This window comes from Salvia hispanica, chromosome 4, assembly GCF_029641045.1.
Source record: "Salvia hispanica isolate PSC_SH4W2 chromosome 4, Shi_PSC_v1, whole genome shotgun sequence".
NCBI lineage: Eukaryota > Viridiplantae > Streptophyta > Magnoliopsida > Lamiales > Lamiaceae > Salvia > Salvia hispanica.
In genome coordinates this window covers 2,562,798-2,587,283 of record NC_142695.1, presented here as the reverse complement: position 1 = coordinate 2,587,283, position 24,486 = coordinate 2,562,798, and the positions used below count along the sequence as shown (strand labels likewise).

Here is a 24,486-nt window from a genome sequence, read left to right as displayed (position 1 = left end):
TAGATAGTGCTAGTTCACACCGTCAAGAAGAGCAAAAAAAATGAAAAGAGCACAAAAACCTAGACCCAAAAAAAAAATTAAAAGAAAAAATTATTGGCTTTAAACCTTTCAGTCTTGTCAAGACCAAGTCTTGAACTTCTAATTTGTTTAGTGGTTCCCACATTCCCAAGCTTTTCCACTGACAAAGGCAAGAGGGACCTAGAGGAAGTAAATCCTCGACCAGTTCTGCCTTGCCTCCTAACACTATCTCCGCGGTCACCTGTATTGACTGCCTTGTTTTTCCTTGGTGGTAGCAGCAGAGCTGAGATTTTCTGGACATTCTTAACACCTTTCTCATCTAGCGCATCAGACTTCTTATTCTTGTTTCTTGACTTGATTTCAGCAGCACCTGATCCCTCACTTTCAGATAATGCAGCTGGAGAGATATTGTCACATTTTATTTTGGCTTGCTTAGGAGTATGGGCAGGAAAACGCCTCTCATTCACAACCATGTCAGATGATGCAGCTTCCATAATAGGGTCCTCATCATTTCCAGAAACAACTGGTAATAAAGTAGTTCTTCTTGCAGTTCGAGAAATCTTTTGTGGCCTCTGAGCCCAACTGGCAACAGGAGATGAGGGCCGAGCAGAAGGGGTCCGTTTACGACTGCTGGCCCCAAGGCCACCAGTAACCTTGTTTGTACAGTTAGAAAGATCCCAATCATTAGATGATACAGACCGTTGCACTGCTTGAGACATCTTAGAGACACCACCGACTAAAACTGAGCGTGGGGCCCGAACATTAGCATTCGATTTTGAGCCTGAAGTAGGGCTACTGCAACTGATATCTTCTCGTGAATTTGCCCTTTAAAAGGTTGGAAAGAAAATATGTTAGAGAACAGGAAACAAAAGCAGCGTAATAAAGTGAAGCAACAGAACAGAAAATAGTTCATGCATGTGGGTGTGGCCTAAGAGAACTGTAAAAACAGGTCTTTCAGCAGTATGAAGATAAAAACGGTATATTGTTTCATCAAATAATTCGCTGAAACTAATTGTGAAAACTGAAATAAATGTATTTCCATACTTGTTTACGGCTTTCAGATTCATCCTTTCTTTCTCTTGACCATTAGAACGCTCTCTCCTCTCATGGAGAACAGAACTGTTCTCAGAATCAGTCCGAGACATAGATGACCGCATGCCTGAACTGGTCTGGGAGGTAGCCTCACTCTTCCCTAGACCCACGCCTCCATTAGTAGCACCAGATCTGCGTGAAGGTGACTATTGAAGTTACTAGGGATGAAAAGGTAGAATTCAGAACGGCGACATTATATCTTTTTCACCAGGGAACTAAGTAATAGAGAACAGAAGAAACTGCATGAAAAAGAAAATACTAGATATTTGGTGCTCAATTAATGATCCTCCTTGGAGACATTCTTATCAAGTATTGTTATGTAACAGTATTAGCATATGGTGGCAATTAAAAAAATAAAAAATTATAGGACCTGAAGACAATCATTAGCAGGCAACATAATGTGAATAAATCATGGAAATATCTTGGCTCGTTATCTGATAACAGGATTCCCGTTCAGTTATAAGATATCAAATCCCTTAATATCTTTAATCCACACCTAGCTTACAATTCTCGGAGCATATAGAGCATGAAACATCATATATATGTAACGGACATTCATGCCCTGAAAACTGGGGTGATAGGCTCTCAAAGCCATCTGTCCTTTTTTAAGCAGGACAGTCTCACGTAATTAATATGGTATTGATAGATATCAAGAAAAGAACGTTTCACAGAACATAAAAATAGGACAACTTGTTACTCTACATGAAAAATATACAGATTATATAGATTATGCACCTTTTATCTATGTAAAAAAAGGAAAATATGTTATGTCAAGTCAAGCATTTTATTTATTCTCTCTGATTCATTGCAGAATCAGATGAGTATGAATAGACTGAGAATGGATGATTTCTCCAGCCAATAGACCAGTAGAAAGGGAACTTATTAATCTTAAGAGTTGCATATACATCCAACAGACAGACAATGGAGTGAAAATTTTTTGGAAACACATTTTGTTATCACAGCAGTATCATTGACAACAGAACTATAGCGCGGCATACCTGAAGCCATAGGAATCAGCCACCCTTGAACGGGCTTCGGGAATTAGACGCGGATGTGTTCCTTGTTTAGGTTCCCTATAACCATCAACTGCTTTTGTCTTCATTGAACTACCAGCATTGTCTACCTTTTTACTCGTGCGCTTTTTCTTCATTTTGGAAATCTCCCAACCATCAACAGCAATGGATATAGTTTGATCCTCACCCTGAACTGAATTAGAACTAGAGATTCTTACTGCATCCCTGTCCTTATCCATAGTCGCAGGTGGTCTTGCAAGGATATTAGCTCGTGCTTCCATCTAAATGCAAGAAAACATAAAGTCAGGCCTTCAATAAAAATGGTTTCAGTGATCAATTCCAATCAAGTACTATGGAAGTCCAATATTAATTCAAGATAAGAATATCTTGGATAAGCAAAACAAACAATTAATACCCGACTACCAGATAGGAAAGAAATGTCCAAATTTGAGAGAAGCATGCTCGTCATTCAATATATTGTATTGAGTAATTTTTCCTTCAAAATCTTAAAATAAAAAAATATAAGACAAGAAATAGGGATCATGATTCCTTTTTTAAGAAAAACACAGAGTTCTTTTTGGAAATTCTACAGAGAAACAAAGACAAATAGTGACATTGGGAAAGAAAGAAGGAAGGAAATGACCACAAACCCTAGCATCAGCCATAGAAGTTCGAGTGCGCTTGCTTGGAATGGCATTCTTTATCCTTCCTTCAGACTTTTGTTGCTCCAGCTCAAAACCACTTGAAATAGCATGGTTTTGCAATCCCTTTTTCCCAACACCCACCCCAGATGCTGCACGATCGATTGACAAGGCATCCAGCCGGGATCTCTTTCTCGATGGAATAGCAGGGAAACACTTGTTAACTACTGATAAACAGTCATTGAATATCTTCACGCGTTCCCTATTGAAGGTGGAATATTATAATATGCTGCTCACTTCAGATGGGATAAGAATTATAAGGAGGGCTAAGATCAGTAACAATTACCTAGCTTTAGTACCACTTTCCCGCACACCAGATTTTAGGCGCCTGAGGTCATCTAGTGCGGGCGAAGTTAGATGTTTGCTTTTGGAAGAAGACGGTAAAAAATCTTCCAGGGGCATACCAACAGCAGCACTAGCAAGCCGCTTAAAATCTGCTGGCCTATTCAACTTATGATCTACGACCATGGACTTTGGATCAACACGCACACAATGGAAGAAGTTGACTACATCATTTTGAGTTACCGATGCATTGCTTCTTGTCATACTTGGCAGACTTGATAAGAGTGGGTTCTCCAAGTTCTCCCGAAAGCTACCTGATCTGTCCAGTGAGGCGGTACCAAAGGAACCACGGTGGCCAGATGCATACAATGGCCTATCAGGACTACTGGAGATATCAAATTTTCTAGATGCTGACATGGCATCAGTTTCCACACACTATCTGTGTTGAGAAACCAGTTAACACAATCTTGCATGGCAAAATTGTATTACTAGAATATATACGCATCAAACCAACGCTCGGAAGGGTGGAATATGACGACAGGACACTGACAAACCTGTGCCTAAAAGAAAAACAAAATATATGTTATATAGAGGTTTACCTTAACCCAGAAACTACACTGCAGATGCATTCCAAGTCCCACACAGAAATGATGATGCAATGCAGTTTTGAATGAAATAAAAGGAGCGTTGCAGGGATCAACACAGAATGTTAAATGGCAGCAAAGCAAAGACCAAAGACACCCATCAGCGGACATTTTTCCCATTATATGCATGTACAAGCTTTAAAAATAAAAGGTTATAAATGCAACTTTGTATCAATATTATCGAACAATGTAACCAGATAATTCAATGGATGCTACTTCTTTAACACTACACCAAATCTGGAACTTTTATATCGACTCCTAATATCTTGATTCTCGATCCGTAACAACTACCTTGAGTTCTCTGAAAGATATATTCTTTCTCGCAGATAGTCTAAATGTCGAACCTTTGTGTTAAAAATAATTGAGCTTAATTAATGCTCCAAAAAAATCCACTTAATTAACCAGCTTGCATTCATAATTAGGACACTTCACTTGCTCAAAATACATTTTTGCACTATCCATTTATCTAAACATCACCTACAAACTATAGAATCCAAAATAAATGCTTCTCCTCACACAGCTAAGAATCCACATCAACTACCAACAGGAAACAACATAAAAAACCAGCAAATACTCAGATTCAATAAACTGTAAGTTACCATAGCCTACTATATCTGACAGCAGCAAAATTTAGGAAGGAAAAAAAAACAACACTAATCCTTTCAGAAACATTTAGAAAAAAGGTACCTGCAAAGTAACTTTTTTTTGTCAGAATCACTGTTAAAATCTTCAAAAAGATGCTTGATCTACAAAGCTCAAACTCGTAATCTCTGCAATGATACAAATATCTTAGATAATCGATCATCAATAAGGGTTCAATTAGGGTTTTGAAAATTCACATAATTTATGCAATTATGGAACAGAAACAATAATTCACACGTACGTGTACAGGAAATTAATGCCCAGGCAAAATTCAATGTGAAATTCTGGAATATAATTGCAAAATTAATCACCTGAAAATCGAAGAAATCGGTGAACGCAGAAGTCGGTCGTTAAATCAAAGGAAGAAGATGATTTATTAAATATAATTCCTTTTTTCACCTGAATTTTGCCGATAGTATTTAGAAATTAGAATCAATATATGAATATCTGAAAATTATTTCATTTTAGGACATTAGGTGTGAATAATTATGAATATGTTTGGACCTAAGTTATTTGTTAGATAAAAAATATTAAAATATTGGGCCATACATTGAGAAATCATACTACGTATCAAGCCCAATTGGTTGGAATATATTATCTCATGTAATTATTTTACTTTTGTGACATTTGTTAGTCATCAAAGTAATTTAGTTGAAGTTGATTTCCACGTTTGCTTATTTAATTGACATAATAATGGAAGTGAGATTTCTTTAATTACATTTTGAATTGATAAAATGATAATAACCATATATCAATAATTTTAGTATTATATTCAAATTTGTATAATATGTTATCAAATGAGAACATAATAATATTATGATTCATAATTTTAATAATTGTATTAAGATTTTCATAATTTTATTAATTGGTAATATAATAAAAACATAACCACTCCATATACTTATTATAAAGGAATATGTGATTCTAAAATTACACTTTTCTAGTTATAAGATTATGACTACCTGTCTAATTAAAAAATCAAATAATCAAATTAACTTCTTAGACAAATCCTTACTAACAAACAACCTCGACGGAACGAGAAGACGTGATGCAAGCCTCGTTGCATTTATTGGAGAATCCACGATGGAGCTAAACGTGGTTCAAGGTCCATTTTGCCATATTCTAGGTGCACCGTTAGTCGATAGTCAAATTGATTTAATCTTATGATTTATTCGATGAATGATACAAATTTAAAATAATGTACCTCATTCAACTTTATTTTAGGATGTTGGCATACTTAAATGTTATTCTATAAAATACTCCATCCATTCCTAAAGAATACATACTCTAGGGTGGACACGAGTTTTAATATAAAATTGGTAAAGTAAAAGAGGGGTAGAGAATAAACGTAATTAAAATACTGTCAGCGGAAAATGAGTCATACCTTATTAGAGAGAAAAGACACTCCAAAATTAGAAAATGCATATTCTTGTGGGACGGACTAAAAGGAAAAGAGTGCATATTCTTGTGAGATGGAAGTAAATATTTTTTCTATCTTGAAAAGAAAAATAAAAGGGTAAATTGATAAATATATTATGGTCAACTTTGGTCCTTTCAGTCTTCTTTTGGTGAAATATGTGATGATTTGAAAGCCGATCGATCTTAAACACACGTAACATTTCCATGATAATTGCAAATTTCATCATTTATAGTAAATCAGTTTTTTAAAATGTCGAGCTAAATAGCAACTAAATAGTGGAAGAAACAGTTGACAATATCCTTGCCCATAATAAACATGACCATCGACCCAACTATCCATCACAATCGGTTCTTCCCTCCCTTTCTTCTTCACATACTCCGCCACCGCTCTAACACTCGACGCCGGCACGGCAAAACCCACCGAGAATCGATCCGCCTCGTCCTTCACCTCCCATGACGCAACGCCGACGACCTCTCCCTCCATATTAAACCACGGACTCCCCATAATCTTCGCCACCGACACCTCCCTCAACTCCCCACACCTCTCCGGCTCAGGATCCCCGATCCCCACCCCGAACCACCCGTGCTCGATCCACCCGGCCCCGTCGTCCAACGGCCACGGCGCCCTCGCCCCCACGCCTCTCTCCCCCCTCGCGTTCCCCACCATCATCGCCAGCCCCAGGCTCTGGTGCCTTGATACGATCCCATATCATAACTTTAGAAATCACAATTATTTAGTTATATTTTGATTTACCGTATCTTTTCTATATTTGTTTAGATATTTGTTTCTAGTATTCTAGTCTTATAAGTAGGAGATATTGTGTTGATTTATTTAACCAATTAATGAATTATTATTTCTCTCCAAAGATAACGTATGTTTTTCAATCCTAATTTGGAATCCTAATTTGGATTCCCTCCGCAGATCCTGACTGGATGCCAGAGTATTCTATCAGCCGCCTAGTTATCGAGTTGTCCGACGGGAGGAACTTGCGCACAATTCGACACTGTTATTTCTGCCGATCCAACGAAGGGCGCCGGAACACTTTTCGATCGCTGCAAACACGCTGCAGATCGCAGTTAAGGAGAAGGTCCTTAACATGTGTCCTTCTGCGGTGGCGAGTCTGCCAGTCCGCAACCGCGGCTTCAGACTGGCGGGGCTTCATTGGGAGCAGGGTGATGTCTTTGGAGAAATTGAGGGCGAGGGGGGTGGTGGGCATGACGGCACCGCGGTGGGTGAAGGTGAGGGTTCGGGCAATTTCGGTGCGGAGAGAGGGGGAGAGGCGGGTGACGGCGTGGATGGAGGTGGCGAGGAGGGTGGGGTGGAGGAAGAAACCCGTGCCAAGGCGGGGGCTGACGTCGATCTCGTGTTTTGTGGTGGGAGGGCTGAAGTGGCTCTCTAGTACGACGACGTTTTGGAGCTGGGATTGGCCGAGCATCTGTATATGCTGCATCGGCGGCGGAGGTGCGGTGGCGGCGTGGCAGTAGTGGCGGCGGCGGCGGAGGGGGGCGGATTTGAGGGTGGTGTGAGATGTGAGTGTTTTGAGGGAGATAATGCAAGTCGACATTCTTCTTCCAAGTTAATTTGATTTTGGGAAAGAGAAGTGATAAAAGGAAAAAAAAATGGGGAGAGAGTGCCGGCCGGCCGGCTGGATGGTGCGAACAAGGTTTGGTGATATTCTAAGAAAAATGGCTGCAACTGATTAATAGTAAAATATTTTTAGATAAATTAGCATTGATTTTGTTTTTAGATTTTAGATCATTGTGAAACGAATAATATTGTCTTCGAATAGTTGTTGTTTGGCATGCATATGCACAAAGTAGAATTGCCGGGTCAACGCGAATGGATTTGCAAGCAGTGGCCGCATAAATAAATTATTGGAGGGGCTTACAGTAATTTTTTTTATATATATTCCCTTCGTCTCAACGAAGATGATCTTCTTCTTTTAACATAATGAGAATTTATGCAGTGTTGTTTTAACGAAACACGACACAAATCTCTTCTGCCTCTCTTTTTCCTAAAATTGTAGTACCTTCAATTTTTTTGCTTGATATTGAAAGAGACCATTTGTTTTTGAGATGCATGAGTGAATCACTAGAAGTGAAGGAATGAGGTGAGTTTGAAGGTAGTTGTCTTTTTATCCAAAAGTTAGGTTTTCAATTTTCATGGTATTCGATGTTTCTTGTTGGTGGAATTTACTTCATTAGTAACAACCAATTTTAGATGATTCAATAGCAGTATATGCAAAATATTTGCTGTTGAGATTTTGTTATCTTGATTTTTCTCTTGCTTTTACCTTCTCTTTATTGAAAAGGTAAAAAAACTCCTTAAAATTATATGATAACTTCTCATTTACCTTTCATTTTGAATAATAAATTTATATGAAAAAAGGATACTATGATAGTTACTCTCTCCGTCCAAAAAGAATAGAGCAATTGGGATATGACACGGGTTTTAATGTAAAATTGGTAAAATAAGAGAGATGAGAAAAAAGTCAGAGAGAAAGAGAAAAAGTAAGTGAGAAGTAGTGTTAGTGGAATTATGTGTAGGGTTATTATTTGTTGAAAACTTTTCATAAATGATTGTGCTTTATTTTTTGTGGACGGCCAAAAATGGTAAATGTGCTTTATTTTTTTGGACAGATGGAGTATTATTTATAATTTATAATTTATAATTTACCTCTCCTTTAGGTGATGCCTCTTAGTATAATAATAGAATTGACAAGTCTGAGGTGTAAGTGTAAGAGCATCTACAAAGGAAGAGGTAAATGGATAGGTAAACTAATATAAGTACCATATTTACTTTTTTTTTTCATGAAAAAATCATTCTCCAAGGGGAGAGGTATTTGAGAAGGTATTATACGTTTTCCCATTTTAAAGAGGTATCTTTACCTCCCTATCAATGGAGAGGTAATATCTTATATAATTACTATATTTTCCTTCTTTTCATAAAAAATCCTTCTCCAAGAGAAAAAGTATTTGAGAAGGTATTACACTTTATATTTTTTAATGCATTTTGTACTATTATTTTATTTTTAAAAAATAATTTACCCTTCTATATACATTTTTTCTTTGAAATGTGTTACTTTTTAGAAGGGTATATTTCACTCTTTAAGAAGATAAATATATAATATACCTTTTCTATATAACTTTATTCCTCTAATTCTGGCACAAGGTTAAACAGGGACACTGCATCTTGAAATGTTGAAAATTCTCAAGCAAATGCTATAGTGTACTTTTGTTTTGTATTTAAATTAATTATTGTATGTAAAGGAAATTTCAATTGATATTATCATTTGTTTCCATTTTTAATTTTTAGAATTTTGAAAAATTATAAAATTCAAGCTTGTACATCATTAATTAAAAATTAATTAACTAATTTAATTAAATGGAATACGATATTTAGATTAGATCTACATAATATTGTGCTTTGCATTTTGTCCAAGGTAAGAAATTGGAGATTTTTCAAAACGAAGACTTTCAATAGATTGTATGCCCTTTCGAAAACATTATTGGAGATTTTCTAAGATAAACTGACGAAAGAGAAAAGACACCATAGACCAACTGTTTTTTCACTTGAATTATTGAAATAATAACGTGGTTTAAGACACTATAAATCAACTGTTCACTTGAATTATTGAAATAATAATGGTCCCACAACGTGGTTATTAGCTGTCACATTTTTAATTGGAAATCGAATCACTTGTACACTGCTCGTAGATCTGCCCAAGATTTACCGATCCGGTGGTTAAAACCAAAACCGTAACCGCCGGTTACGGTTTTGAACCGAAATCGTTGATTTTTGATCCGTGATTCGGTTCAGATTCAAAAATTTTCGAACTGAAACCGTGTCGAAATTGCCGGTTCCGGGCGGTTCCAAACTAGAACCGCTAAAAACTGCCGGAAAACCGTGAAATCAAGCCGGAACTGCAAAAAAACCGGTGGTTCAGAACAGTGAAAAATCGCCGGAAAACCGTCGGTTCGGAACCGAAACCGAAACCGAAACCAGCAGTTTTGGAACCGAAACCGTAACCACGAAACACCCTCGCGGTTCGGTTCCGGTTCAATAATTTCCAAAACCGAAACCGGTGGTTCCAAACCGTAACCGGCGGTTCCTGAACCGTGGGCACCTCTAACTGCTTGGTCTCCAACTAGTATTAAGTAAAACTCTTATACTTGACATTTTAAAATAATACTTTTTTTTCTTCCATAAAAATACGTATACTTTTTCATTTTCGTCCGTTCCATAAAAATATTTGCATTTTCATTTATGAAAAATTTAAACACTTTTAATAATAGGAAAAATATGTGGGATCATAGTAGTTGTTTTTTCTCACTTTAAATTCAAAAGATCTGTCATCATTTTTTTCACTTATAAATACCTACTTGTTCATTTTTATGTCTCATTAGTGCAGTCATATTTAATTCAAATCTTTATCTTATGGATGAAATTCAAATTTTCTTTGCAAAGTACCAATTTATCTTCTCTAAATTCAAATGCTGTTCCCAATTATCTGAATTTCTAAATTTTCAATTGGTCAAATATGTGCAAGGGTTAGGGAATATTAATTGATACGACGAGCCATTATTTGACGATGATGACATAGTCACGAAGAGAAGAAAAGCCCTTTGTTATGATACAAAAATTAAGATCTATCGGCCTTATTCAGTGTTTTAAAAACCGGATCGGACGCGAATAGGTGCTTGGTCCAGTCCTATTCATGCTATTAACCGTGAGAATGTTGGGCCGTTTTGAACCCAGTGAGCAGGGCTGTTGGACCGGTTTTTGAATTTTTCGGAATTTTATTAAAATTTTGGGGCTGATGGGGATCGGACCCCAGCCTAGAGGAAAAAGTATAAGGCTCCTAAACCAACATGAACTTCAATTTTTATTATATACAAATAGATAAATAATCATTATAATTACCATATTTAATTATATACGTTATATTTTATATAAACTAATTAAAATATGCAAATAATTTTATGCATAATGGAATACTTGTATATGATTAATTTATTTATCATTCATTATAATTTAGTTAAACTTAACATCCATGGTCTATAATTATATTTTTATCATTTTACAAAATTTATAATTTTATGTATAATGCACAATTCTAATCTACCTTTAAATTATACCCCATTCATTGAATTTTACTTAAGTTTATATTTTATGGAGTATTTAATTATATTTATCGTCTATATTTAAATTATATTTATCCCCAATAAAATTTAAATTATAGTGTTATATGAAGTATTATATTATATTTATAATTTCTATTTAACTAATATTTATATATAAAGTATATAGCATTTAATAATCTCTTCGTCCCTGAAAATTTATCACTTATTTTCTTTTTCGCATGCCCCTAAATATTTGTCACCTTTCACTTTTACCATTTTTAGTAGTGGACCCCACATTCCACTAACTCATCCTCGCATACATTTTATTATAAAACTAATATATAAAAGTAGGAGACACGTGCCACTAACTTTTTCAATCCACTTTCTATTATGTCACACCCCAACCAACCCTTTTGTCGTATATTCTATTAATTATATAAATGTGAAATTATTAATCCAAATAACCTACATGTAAAATTCGTAAAACGCAAATATAAAATAAACTCAGAAATCATCATTTATTTGTTTCATATTTCAAAACCTTTTTAAATTGTATTGAGATTCTCTCACCACTCTATAAGTTATACATTGGTCTACATGCAACATGACGAGGAGGAGAAGGTTGCTATAATGCGTCAGCCACCAACCCTGATAACACGTGGAGTTTCTAAAACTCATATCAACTAAAACATCAGCGATATCTTTGCCTGAAAAATATTAGTGGTTTATAAGAGCCACAACTCAGTGTATATAAATTTCACATTTAATTTCACAGTCACATAAATATCAAGCATATTCTTTAACTATAATATATGTAACTAGAAACAATAAATATCATAAACAATTTCATATTCATATGAATATGCCTTTATGATCCTTTTTAATATTATGTGACTAATCAAGCCTAGCATCTACCCGGGATTTCCATTGTATACGACCTGCAGGTCCCTTTTAATTATTTGACATTTCCACGAAGGCCCCTCTTTGCATTTTGACCTTTCACGAAGGCCCCTCTTTGCTCTTCGTATTGACCCGTAAGTCTATTATCATTGTATATGACTCATAGGTCTTTTGCCATTGTATATGATCCGTAGGTCCATTGCCATTGTATATTAGATCCAGAGCAAGACAGTCACATATCCTCTTTAATCCCATGATTCGAATGATTCCAATACCATACATCAAACATATCCATTGCACCAATTTCATATCCATATCTTCTATCAATTAACTCCAATACTATAGATAAACATATCTATTGCAAAATCACATTTTTACATCATAGTACACCATCAATATCAAATAACACAACCATTTCAAGCTCACATCACATAAAATATGTAAATGTAAAATTAAAAGTGTGATTTATACACTCCTATTAATGATGGGCAATCTAACCGAATTTCAAATTCCTCTTCCCATTCTACAATCCTTTATCTGCCGTGTTCACATGCTCCCCATTTGAGTTTATGCTATAATGTTTTTCATCCTCCCCCTCTTCTCTTTTTTTTTTTCCTTTTCTTGTTTCTCAGATAAAACTCCCGTCTCTTTATATAAAAGGATTCATCACCAATATACTACACACGTCAGTCAAATGATGAGATGATATGGCCAGCTCCTCCTCTTATTTTCTCTACACGTGTCCCAATTTGTAATCAATTATATATTACTATATCAAAGAAAACAAGCTACGTATATCTAAATGATGGGGTTTGGTGCCCCTTGCACAGTGGAAGATAAAACAAATAAATCAGATAATGATCTATTTGACTGATTATGCGATTAATCAATTCACATGTTAAACAGATAATTGCATGCTAGAATGCAAATAATTCATGCTTAGAAAATATAAATCCTAAACATGATTTCTACGGTTTAGAATACCGATTTTGATTCTCCAAAGAATCGTCGATTGCTCGCGTCTTCTCCACGTGATGATCTTCAATACTAGACCACGGATCTTCTGACTGGTTCCTGAACTATATCTCGATATCAGGGTGGGCTGATCTTATCAAAATACTAGGACTCGAATAAAGAAGACAGAAAAATTACTCACGGAGGAGAAAATAAGAAAAATTCTTCTCCTTCTTTAGAGAGAAAAGATCGAAATTTTCATAATGAACAATTAATTATTTTGTCTCATTTATTCTCCTATTTATATTAAGTTCCTTTTGGGCTCAGACAGGGATCTATGGAAGGTTTTGGATATGGGCTCTCCCAATTAGCTTTTTACTAATTAAATTGAACCCACAATTTAATACTCCCTCCGTCCCACAAAGATTGTCCCATTTTTCCATTTCCGTCCGTCCCACAAAGTTTGTCCCATTTCACTTTTACCATTTTTGATAGTGGGCCCCATATTCCACCAACTCATTCCTACTCACATTTTATTATAAAACTAATACTTTAAAAGTAGGACCCACATCCCACCAACTTTTTCAACTCACTTTTCATTACATTTCTTAAAACCCGTGCCGGGTCAAAGTGGGACTATCTTTGTGGGACGGAGGGAGTACAAGCTTATATTGGAATATTACGAGCAGCCACTACAGAAGTAATATTGAACTCTCTCCATCCAAATCCGAAATTACAAATAATCCGGGTTTCCGTTGTTTATTATTTATTTCCCGCACTTAAGATATAAATGTCCATTAATTAATTAATGTCTGCTATGGATTTAATTAATTAATATCTTATTAATTCCAAGAGTGGACTTAGCAAGAAACATTTATTTATTATTCATAGAGCAATAAAACTCCAACTGACCAGTTTTCCGAATAATAAAACCTTATTCAAGCCCCTCTTGAGGACATTATCAAACGAGACTCACCTCGCGCACGATTCAACATAATAGCAATCCTAACACCGCTAGATATTAATCACCACTACCCAATATATCAGGATTATTGGGCTGCGAAAAACCCGCACCATTTGATAAGTCAAAGTAGTGCATAATCAATACCGTATGCTCAATACTGACATATGTAGATTAAGAAAAAATATTTTATCAAGACCTAGTCATTCAGTAGATAGCATAAAGATACGTCTTGCTGTTAGATCCGTTCAGTACTATACCACACCAATGTCATCTTATTTTAGTAAGGCTTAGAAATATGCGGACTGACTTTGCAACCTTTCACGATAGGTAGTCTAAGCCTATCTAGGTTGTGAAATTCTTCTTTTTCTTTTGCAAAGCATTGCATAGATCTGACCGTGTTACCTTAAAGTGGACGTCGCCCACAAACGGTCTACTAAGCAAAAGACTTAGACTTTGTTTGCTTCTTATACATTTAAATGTTTATAAAACATCTTATAAATGCACAAGCAAACACAATGTAATAATAATAGTGATTCTATTCGTGCGAGACTGCTCGAATAATACTGAATCGGGTTAAAAGTGGATTATAGAGTTTTACGTATACAAGCAAGATTCTATTCGAGCGAAACTTGCTCGAAACATGCTTTTCAGTATACCAAACCTAACAATCTCCCACTTATACTCAAAACATGCTTTCGAGTATACCCACTGCCAAAAATTCTCCCACTTATACTCAAAGTAGGTCTTTTGTACTAGATATATCGAACTACCATTCATTTCATAAGGTGAAAGAAAAATCTGCTTGGTTGTTCTCTGATTATATCTTTTTCATCATAATGTCTTTACTGCGTACTTGATCTTTAATTAATTTCATCTTGCTTAGCTTAATAAACTCGTGTGTCCCTTGAGTTAGCCTTCACTAGAGTAAAAAAAAATAATACTCATGAGCATACTCAAACTTACGATTAAAGCTATTAGGAAGATATTCCTAAGGTAAACATATATTCAGAGGATGACTTACTCGATCACTGATTAGTCGTAAAACTAAGATAGTGTAACTCTAAGGACATTACATGAATGACTGGTAAACTAGAATATAGTTACTAGTCTTTCTCAAGCACTAGGGTATATTCATTACCTCAATCAAAATCCTTTGCCATGCTTAATATGATATATATTTGCTATGCATAAGCACAACTAATATCAAACTTGATACACATTATAGCATACATGAGACAACTATCTCCGAAACTAGTCTCATAATTCTTGATCTCACTAAGCGTCAAACGACACTTGTCTAGAGACAAGACAATTCCATCTTGAGAGGTATAAACCTTTTCATAGAATTTCTAATGCTTAAATGTTCCAAGCAATGTGTAGATATAGGACTCCTAAGAGAATCTCAACATTCTTTCTAGCATCATAAAAGGACTTAGATGCTAAGAATGTAATTAGTTTCTCTTAAATCATTTATCTTAAACTGGGTAGACTACCAGTTTTCTACGCCAGATGCCAATCTTAGTTGTTTGCAACTTTTGTAGATTTCATCATCGTAGAGTACCAATAATACCATATTTAATGCACTTTCAACTTCCTTGTGCTTACAGCACTGCTATGGGCAAAAGTCAAATTTCAGACATTTGACAATTTTGATAAAACACATATACTCTGATTTAGATGCTTTCCTAAGACCACGAAGGTCTTTATAAGCTTCCAATCATGTGTTTCTTGCCCTTAATTACATATCTATTAGGACGTTCTAGTAGATGATTTCCTCAAGACTTCTATTTATAGAAGACTGTCTTGACAATCATAATACATACATTCTAATTTATGTAAGTTCTTATAGACAATAGGATCAAACAAATCCTAGAACAACGACCGCGAGAAGATTGTTCTCTTTAGGTATACCCCATTGTCATTGTCTAGCCTTTTGAGATCCACATTTACACTTGCAAAGATACTTGCTCCCACTGACTGACACAGCCTGTAGGTAGTATTGCAAGTCTCATAAAACATGTTGTCTATCTAAGATTGTAGTTTGGAATCTATCATCTTTTCAAGGATGAATATCCAAATGAACAATACTACATTGTAGTTAAAGGGATTATGTTCAAGTTAATCTAAGACTGAGTCTTACGACACTCTTAGACCCATGAACTTTTTATGTTCCTAAGAATGCTCCCACTACGACCTGGTTCTCACAATCATAGGTCCTAAAGTTGATTTTATTAGTGCAAAAGTTTCCAATGGTATAACTTCTTGGTAATGTGGGAAATCCAATATCTCTCTCTTTATTTTGAGAGTTATCACGCTGTTAGACTTGTAATTCATCTCTTGATCTTCATACAAGAATTATATCTTTGAAGATTATAGAACTTATAACCTTACATCATTTGGGACAACCTTAAAACATGCCTCAGTACTCAACTCCAATTTCTTGGACACTTTTCCAACATGTGTTGGAACAACATTACACCTTGAGATGTGCTAGACTAGAGACGCTCTAGTCCACAACTCGTGTTTTGTAGAAGGTACTGATGTTGGTAGTTTCTTTAATGTTTATCCCTTCAATGATAAGATTTTAATGAGTACAACTCAACACATAATCAAACTTGTCTTAGAAATACTTCGATTTCTTCTTACATAACTGTCCCATTCATTAGATGAATGCTTGGATTTGTCAATGGAGATTGGACTCCCACTACTGATCATTACCCTTTGCTCACCTCCTTATGGTTTAACCATTGAGATTTGTAGTCTTTCTATGTTGCACTTCTATAAGTATTTTGAATCTCTTGAAAAATCAAATGATTCTAACTCATAGTGCATCAAATAGGTTTTCTCAACTCTCAAGCTATTTAACGAAATGTTAAATTCTTGATATTCTAGATCAGTTCGAACAATTGCTAAGTATTTTCTTGGCCTTAAGACTAAGAGCCATAAGAGCATCCGCAATAGGTTTTAGGCCAGCCATAGGCCAGCCATAGGCTAGCCATTCTCTCCCCTGCCACGTCAGCAACACCAAAAAAACCATCTGCCACGTCAGATTTAGGCCAGCCATAGGCCAGCCGCAATAAAAACAATTCAAAATATACTACATTTACGGAATTAAAATTGCGATATACGGAATTAAATTTACGACACATATACGGGAAAATAATTCATTTCATAAAAAAAAATTACATAGATTTAAAAAAAAAAGTACATGATTTTTTGAAAAAATAAATGGGCTTCAACACACGAGCCCCGCCACTCCCTACTCCTCATCGCCGTCGCCGTCGCTGCCCCCGTCGCCTCCGCTGCCGCCGCCGCCGCTGCCGCCACCCGTGGTATCTGAGCCCACGTCGGAACCCCCCAGATGTGACCTCGCCATCTCTAGATCAGCGCGGATGCTCTCGAGCACATCGTGGAGTAACCTCTTCTCCACCGGGTCAGTGGCGTTCTTCCAGTCGCGGAAGACCTCTACAAACTGAGCCCGCGTTTGGTTACGCGAGTGGAGAGCGTACTCTAGTGGGGCGGGTGGGAGGGCGGCGGACTGGACCGATTGGGGCGATAGGGGGGATCCGCCCCGCGCCGCCCGCTGCGCCCGCTTCTGTCCAATCGGGCGGGGGCGACCAGTAAATGAAGGAGTGGGTGGAAACTCCTCAGCATCTGGGGGGAGGTCGTGGGATCCGCCGCTGCTGCCGCTGTAGTCGCCGCTATAGTTAAGTCGCTGCTTCTTCGGCCACCCAGCGTCGCACCCTGCCCGGAACTTCTCGGAGTCCTTCAACAACAAGAAGCACTCCCAGAAGGTGAACTCCTTATAGGTCCCCTCCAAGGGGAACTGACTCGCGGCTATCCTCCGGGCGTCGTCCTCAGTCTGGCCGCTTTTGAGCTGACGGAGGGCGTTGGCGTACAAATTCGCAAAACGGCCAACTGCGGCCCTGGTGCGCTCCCACCCCTTCCGGACCTCCTCGTTGCTGAAGTCCTTCCCACGCGGGCAGTGCCTCTTATAGGCATCTTTGATCTTCGACCACATGTTGACGACCCGCTGGTTGTTCGAAACCAGTGGATCGTCGCACACCTCCAACCACCCCTTGGCCACCGCGGCGTACTCCTCCTCCGTCCACTTCCTCCGGCCAGTGGCAGCGGGCTGCGATGACTCGCCGACCGCCTTGCCCTTCGCCTTCCCCCACGTCTTCTTCTTCGGCGCGGCCGGCGTGGCGATAACTGGAGTATCCGGATCGCCGAGATCGATCCCCATATCATGCAATGACAGAAGGTCATCGCCAGAGAACTGAGTCTCCACCGGGGTCGACGTGTGTGACGAAGCCGTCAAAAAATCAAGCGAGGGCCGATACACCGCGTCCCCTCCCGGTGACCCCTGCACCCCCCCCCCCCCCGGCATCCCGCCTGGCACCCCCCCCCCCGGCATCCCCCCTTGCCACATCATCCCCATCATCTGCTGCATCATCATCTGCTGCTGCATCTGGGACATACCCCCCCACCCGGGCGCTGACTGCCCGCCGCTTCCCTGCCCGCCGCCCGGCATCCCCCCCGGCATACCCCCTGGTTTCCCCCCATCGCCCCCCCCCCGGCGCACCAGCCATCATCCCCATCATCTGATTCCAAGGGATGTTATACCCCGTGCCCATCTGCCCCCATCCAGATCTCACGGGTACTGTGGGAGTCTGAGAGCCGCTCGTCGCCGGACTGGACTCGTTGTTGTGATCCATAACTCAATGATGCTCTTGAACAGAAAGTTAGACAGAGAGAAAACTCGTTAAAACAAGTGGTGCAAATGAAAATGAAGTGAAAATCGCGTTTATATAGGTTTTAAAAAAAAAAAAAATCGAAAATAGGCGCTAGCCGATCGCTGGCCGATCGGGCTGCCACAATAGCGGCTAGCCGATCGGCTAGCGCATCGGCCAGCGCACACGAATCGGCGAGCTGACGCCGATTGGCTAGCCGATTTGCCGCTCGCCTGCCGCAATAGTTCGGCTAGCCGACCGGCGAGCGCGGCAAATCGGCTAGCTGGTGGGCTGGCCGCTATTGCGGATGCTCTAAATACTTTATCATTCAATGAAAAGACCAATGCAATACGGAGAAGAATCGCAAAAACTGAACTTGCATCGGCCTCCCAATGCTCGAAAATGGGACCCACAACGTGGATACAGAAATCAAATGCTTTCCTACCTCCCGACAATGAGATCCCACAACGTGGATACAGATAAGATATCAAATTTAAAATGATCGCATTCAAACTTGGCTACTTCCTGAGTTCCCACTACGTTCATACTCTGCATACAATAAGTGTGTGTGGATCTTCGCATTGCTAATTTACTGATCAAAAGCAGGGCAAAAAAAGACGAGAGAGAGAAAAAGTAGGATGGCAGAATCTGTTGTAAATGCGTCTCTGGAAACCCTTCGTGATTTGCTGGTCGAAGAAACAAAGTTTCTGCTCAGTGTGAGCGGTGATGTTGAGAGAGTCAAAGCAGATCTGAGAAACATCCATGCCTTGTTGATGGAAGCTGACAGAGAGAGACGCAAGTCTCGAACTCTAAAGCTTTACAGTTCCCAACTCAAAGATCTGGCGGAAAAAGCTGAGAATCTGCTCGAAACGTATGCTGTTGAAGTGGAATCCGAAAAGGAAGGACAAAAGACTCTCAAGGATAAATTCAAAAGGTACATTTGCATCATTCTTGAATGTTGCAGTGTCCACAAGGTTGGAAAAGAGGCTCGCTCGATAATATCAGCCTTGGCTGAACTCACTAACAAGTTAGAGACAGAGTTGGGACAAGAAAGCTCATCTCTCTCGACACAGGAAGAGGAGCGGCAGCGGATGTTGAGGCAGACTTATGGTCACGAGGTTGAGCCTCATTTCGTGGGCATGGAGAGAGGCATCAAGCGTTTGGTCTCAATGGTGAAGGATGAAAAGAGGCAGCAGCGAGTGGTGAAGATATATGGGATGGGTGGTCTCGGAAAAACTACTCTCGCTAGAAAGGTTTACAACCACATAGACCTCCAATCTTATGCCCGAGCATGGGTTTGCATCACCCAACAATGTGAACATAAGGCAGTTTTGGGAAAGATTTTGAAACAACTTGATAGCAAGGCAAAGATTGATGACTTGGACTTTGATGATTTGGTGAGAAGGATTCATAGTTTTTCAAAGGAGAGAAAATGTCTGGTGGTGATTGATGATATTTGGAATAATGATGATTGGGAGATCATAAAGCAAGCTTTTCCGGTGAATTGTAATGTCATTCTCACCACTCGCTCCCAGAGTATTGCTAATCAAGAATCCGAACCTCACACGTTGAACTTTCTTACAGGAGATGAAGGTTGGGCTTTACTTCAAAAAGTAGCAAATTTATCTCCAGGTCAGAAGTTTACCTCTCTTCTTTCTTTGATGTTATAATTGTGTAATTAGAGCGTGTCATCTAAATATAGCATTACTGAACGTATAACTCTTTCGACTTTTATATTAAAATTATCAATACAAAGACATAGTACTATAACTATATTAACTGTCTTGTGTTGATATACTTATATCTTTGTGTTGATATTTACAATTACATGATGTGTTGATGATGTTATGTTTTTGTGTTGTTAATTTTAATATATAGAATTGAAAGTTATGCATTAAATTAGTTATTATTTGATCATAAGAGCCTTTTAAATGAAATGTACTGGACGTAACTTCTTCGGATTTTAGAATTTTCATTTTACAAGATATTTCGAATGTGTAGTTGCAGGTTGGATTAAGTACAAGCATTTTCGACTTTTGGAATTAGATTTACGATTAGATTATATTTTTTTGAATTATTTCAGATTATGTATAAATTCAATATCATATCAAAATACATGCCCCTATTTAATAGGAGAAAAAAAATTCTATAATCAAGATAGACCAAGGTGGCAATGTGACGAGTAAGTTAGAAAGAGAGATAAAAAAGAGCACTCCATTCATTTTAATTTGATGAATTGTACTACTCCATGTTGTAAGGCTGCCCACAGCTAGAAATTGATCTAGAGCACTATTTACTTTCATTTGTTTCTTTTAAAAATAAATTGAATACCTGCATCTTATTTTTTTTGTGTGTATTGTGACTGTTGACACAGATTTAAAATCTTTAGAAGATGTTGGAAGAGAAATTGTATCAAAGTGTCAAGGGTTACCACTATCAATTCGTGTTATTGGAGGGATTTTGCGCTCAAAAGAACACGATTTACCTGAATGGAAAAAGGTAAATGCGAACATGGAATTATGTTTAAGGCGTGGTGAAGGTGTTGAAGTAGACAAAAGAGTAAAACAGGTGCTAGAGTTAAGCTATGATGCCTTGCCTTATTACTTGAAGCCGTGCTTCCTCTATTTAGCATGTTTTCCCGAGGATCATGATATTGATATAGAGAGATTGTATCTATTGTGGATGGCGGAAGGCTTCATTTCATACCAAGATAAAGGACCTAACGAGACTCTAAGAGATGTGGCCCAAAGATATCTAACAGAACTTGTTATGAGGTGTATGGTTCAACTCCATAAAGATAGTTCCTACCCTTCACATAATAAGTTCGGTACATGTGGGCTTCATGATTTGATGTATGATCTTTGCTCTTCTAAAGCTGAAGCTGAAGAAGAAAAGTTTCTGAAGCGCATTGATGCTTCTAAATATCTGACCGACATTCTTTCACCACCATATAAAAGGTTAGTAATACCTCCATCCATTGGCAATCCCATAAGCAGATTAGCCATCAATTTTGACAACTGTTATTTTGTGTCAAGTATAAATGGGTTAGAGAAAGTAGAAGGTCTTAGATCGTGTATGCTTTTCCAAAAAGATTCATCTTGTCCAACCATTGGCTTCAAAGTGAGTACGATTGACTTTAAGATGTCGCAATACTTGAGGATATTTGTGGTAGAAGGTTGTAAGTTTGAAGGGGGAAAGTTACCAATCAAGGTGGGCGAACTTATTCATTTAAGATACTTGAGTTTACATGGCTCTGAGGTGGGTGAGCTACCAAAGTCTATATGCAACCTGTCATACCTGCAGACCTTAGATTTGCGAGTATCATTAATACCTGGTCTTAGATTGCCAAATGTGATTTGTAAGATGAAAAGGCTAAAGCATCTGTTTCTCCCATATTTTGACATAAAAGTGATTGGAGGGGAGAAACTGAAACTAGATGGGCTACACGAGTTGGAGACATTAGAATGGATCAACAGTAAGACAACTTGCATTGCTGAAATCCCCAAATTGATTAGTCTACAGAGTCTACATGTTCGCGTTAATGATGTGGATAGCATGTCAATTGTGTTCAGCAACAAAAATAGCCAATTACGTGAGACTCATCTTCTGGTTGAGTCATGTGATCTAAGTTCAGAGAAAGATATGGAGGTTTTAAATGAGGGGTTGATGTCTCCATCGTTGGTTGCTTTGGATATGTCTAAATGCAATATGAGTGGCGGTTTACCATACTACAAAGAAGGGATGTGTCAGAATTTAGTAACTTTGAAACTATGGATGTGCAAGGATAACGTAGACGTGGAGGAGTTTGGCAAGTATCCCATGTTGCAAGCGCTAACTTTACAGAACTTTGTCAAGATAGCAGAAACAATAACTTTCCGTTCAAATTCATTTCCACAACTCAAGCACCTTGGATTAGGCGGGTTGCAAGATTTGAAGAAATGGGAAGTGGAAAAAGGAGCAATGCCAAAACTTACTTCCTTGATCATCACGGAGTGCCCCAATTTGGAAAAGGTTCCAGATGGATTAAGATTCTCCTCCTCTCTTCGACGGATGACAATATTTAATATGCCAAGAGAATTTTCAGAGAGAGTAAAGGAAGAAGATTATGGGCCATTTGTCAAGAAGGATATTAGAATCGATCCTAGGTCAAGTTTAATTTTGTGAAGAAGATTCTTGGCCGTCAGCTGAGAATTTAGGAGCAAGTGCCCGATGTTTTTGGAGGTAATAAATTTGTGAGCATACATTAGTAATTCTATATACTATCGCTATGTATAGTAGGGTAGATACTTTATCTTGGAATGAAATTCTATGAAAAAAAAGACATTATTGTTATAGAATTTCATCCTAGATTAGTTGTCTACTCCACCAAACATGGGTATATATATATTGGCTAGGGAAGTTGTTTCTCTTTTGTGTTTTCTATATAACTAACTGCTATATCTATACATAATGATCTTGCTTTTTTTTCAGATGATAACTTTCTGGAGCATTGATTCCTAATGAAGGCTCTCAAGACTTGCTTATTCGCATTTATTGGCTCAATTAATGATAAGACTTTCTTGAATTTTTTTTATGTACTCTCATATTAATAATTTGGCTCTCCAGAGCACCTCCACTACCAACACCTGAGCCACCTACATCGGCTCCAACACATCCGCACTGCAATCAACATCCACATCATATGCTCCAAGATTATGTTTAGTTATTTCTTTATAGAGTTGAGTCTATTTTAAGTCTTGTTATTGAGTCGGTTATTATTTTCATCTGGGTTTTCTTTGTGGTTCTTTCCCGGATCAGATTACAAGAGTCGAACCACATAGGTTTAGGTCTGTTTTTCCATTATAAAAGAGTCTTGCCATTTTCATTATATAAGTTGATCAATACGAACTTTGTCGGATTTGTTTTTTGTGACCAACAAATGCTATTATTGTTGTATGCTCCTATAGTTTTTGTGGACAGATGAAAGTAATGTTTTCGCTCTTTGTTCTTTCAAGATAAATGTTAAATTGTGGTCCGAAATAATCAAGAACGTATAATTTAGGCTTTAGGAATGTAGCTCATATGTGCATTACCTGGGCTATTTCGTCGTATTTTTGGAAAAAAAATTTATGTACTCGAATATCTTCATGATATTCTTTCAATTCTTTTCTTGTACAACTTACAATTTTTCTTGTGTATATTAAGTATCTCAATAAAAAACTATGCTACTGAGAAATGTGGTAAAGGTAAAATGAAGAAACCAAAGCTTATAATTTTCAAAAATCATTAGCCTATTTAGAATCTTCATTCCTCGAGATAAACGATTGCCTGTAGCATCAAATACAAACACAAACACAAACACAAACACAAACACAAACACAATCCCAATCAGCTCAAAAATGCATTTTCAATCACACAAAATGTTGAAGCTAAGTTGTCAATTTACCATACTGCTCAAAAAGGCAGCACCAATTACAAATGTGATAACTTCAGCCTATTATTCCTGCGAAATTCTAAATCTCTCACAGATGTTGGTACATTAGTTGTGCATATTATTGATCTTCCTTCAAAATACTCAAACTAAGGATAATATGGATATCTAGACACACTTGAAGCTCCAATTTTGACAAAAATATCATGAAGAATTCCCAAAAAATGAAGTGAAATGCAGGCATCTAAGCAATCCATCATCCAAACACTTCCATCCTTGTTCCACCAAGTCACTTGCTTTCTGCGTCATATATATCAGTTCTGAACAGCATATAAGGAAAAACAAACGAAAGCAAAAACTAAACACTAGATACATAGGCTGAAATGTTTCGGGAAAAAGGAAAACAAAAAACTATGTTTAATTTAAATGTAGAAACATATCACTCCTGCAATATACTTTTATTAGGAATAACTCAACCTATAAGACTTGGACTCCTAACTGAAATTTGAACACACTCTCCAAGTAGTATTGTACAATCAAAATTTTCTGCAGACTAAAGTCGCAACTAGGCAACTAGCCAAGTTGACTAC

At 37.7% G+C, this 24,486-nt stretch overlaps 3 protein-coding genes and 1 long non-coding RNA gene across 7 annotated transcripts in view; 3 read left to right on the top strand and 1 right to left on the bottom strand.

Moving 5' to 3' along the window:
- The window catches only part of LOC125191622 (uncharacterized), a 31,983-nt gene that overhangs the window by 5,367 nt on the left and 2,130 nt on the right, over positions 1 to 24,486 (bottom strand). For 2 of the 4 annotated variants that reach the window (XM_089055987.1, XM_089055990.1), the window contains exons 1-7: positions 4,704 to 4,814; positions 4,438 to 4,520; positions 3,111 to 3,666; positions 2,774 to 3,026; positions 2,109 to 2,404; positions 1,063 to 1,242; positions 106 to 843 (exon numbers count right to left, since the gene is read on the bottom strand). In XM_089055987.1, the coding sequence (XP_088912113.1) occupies positions 106 to 843; positions 1,063 to 1,242; positions 2,109 to 2,404; positions 2,774 to 3,026; positions 3,111 to 3,523 (1,880 nt within the window). In that variant the 5' untranslated portion in view covers positions 3,524 to 3,666; positions 4,438 to 4,520; positions 4,704 to 4,814. Of the gene's footprint in view, positions 1 to 105; positions 844 to 1,062; positions 1,243 to 2,108; positions 2,405 to 2,773; positions 3,027 to 3,110; positions 3,667 to 4,437; positions 4,521 to 4,703; positions 4,815 to 24,486 lie in introns of those variants that run through there. The other 2 variants (XM_089055988.1, XM_089055989.1) reach the window with 2 other exon arrangements.
- LOC148927070 (uncharacterized) lies at positions 6,094 to 7,782 on the top strand. The gene is made up of 2 exons (XR_016137529.1): positions 6,094 to 6,499; positions 6,734 to 7,782. It is a non-coding gene; the product is annotated as an uncharacterized LOC148927070 (long non-coding RNA).
- Positions 19,125 to 20,156, top strand: LOC148927069 (putative disease resistance protein At1g50180). Its single transcript, XM_089070287.1, has one exon. It carries the CDS (start codon positions 19,125 to 19,127, stop codon positions 20,154 to 20,156), a length of 1,032 nt encoding a protein of 343 aa, XP_088926413.1.
- Positions 20,864 to 23,490, top strand: LOC148927068 (putative disease resistance protein At1g59780). Its single transcript, XM_089056218.1, has 2 exons — positions 20,864 to 22,707; positions 22,957 to 23,490. Exon 1 carries the CDS (start codon positions 20,998 to 21,000, stop codon positions 22,648 to 22,650), a length of 1,653 nt encoding a protein of 550 aa, XP_088912344.1. The 5' UTR covers positions 20,864 to 20,997; the 3' UTR covers positions 22,651 to 22,707; positions 22,957 to 23,490.

Coding starts and splice junctions, on each gene's coding strand:
- LOC148927069 (XM_089070287.1), top strand. CDS start 19,125: ATGGCAGAATCTGTTGTAAATGCGTCTCTGGAAACCCTTCGTGATTTG.
- LOC148927068 (XM_089056218.1), top strand. CDS start 20,998: ATGGAATTATGTTTAAGGCGTGGTGAAGGTGTTGAAGTAGACAAAAGA.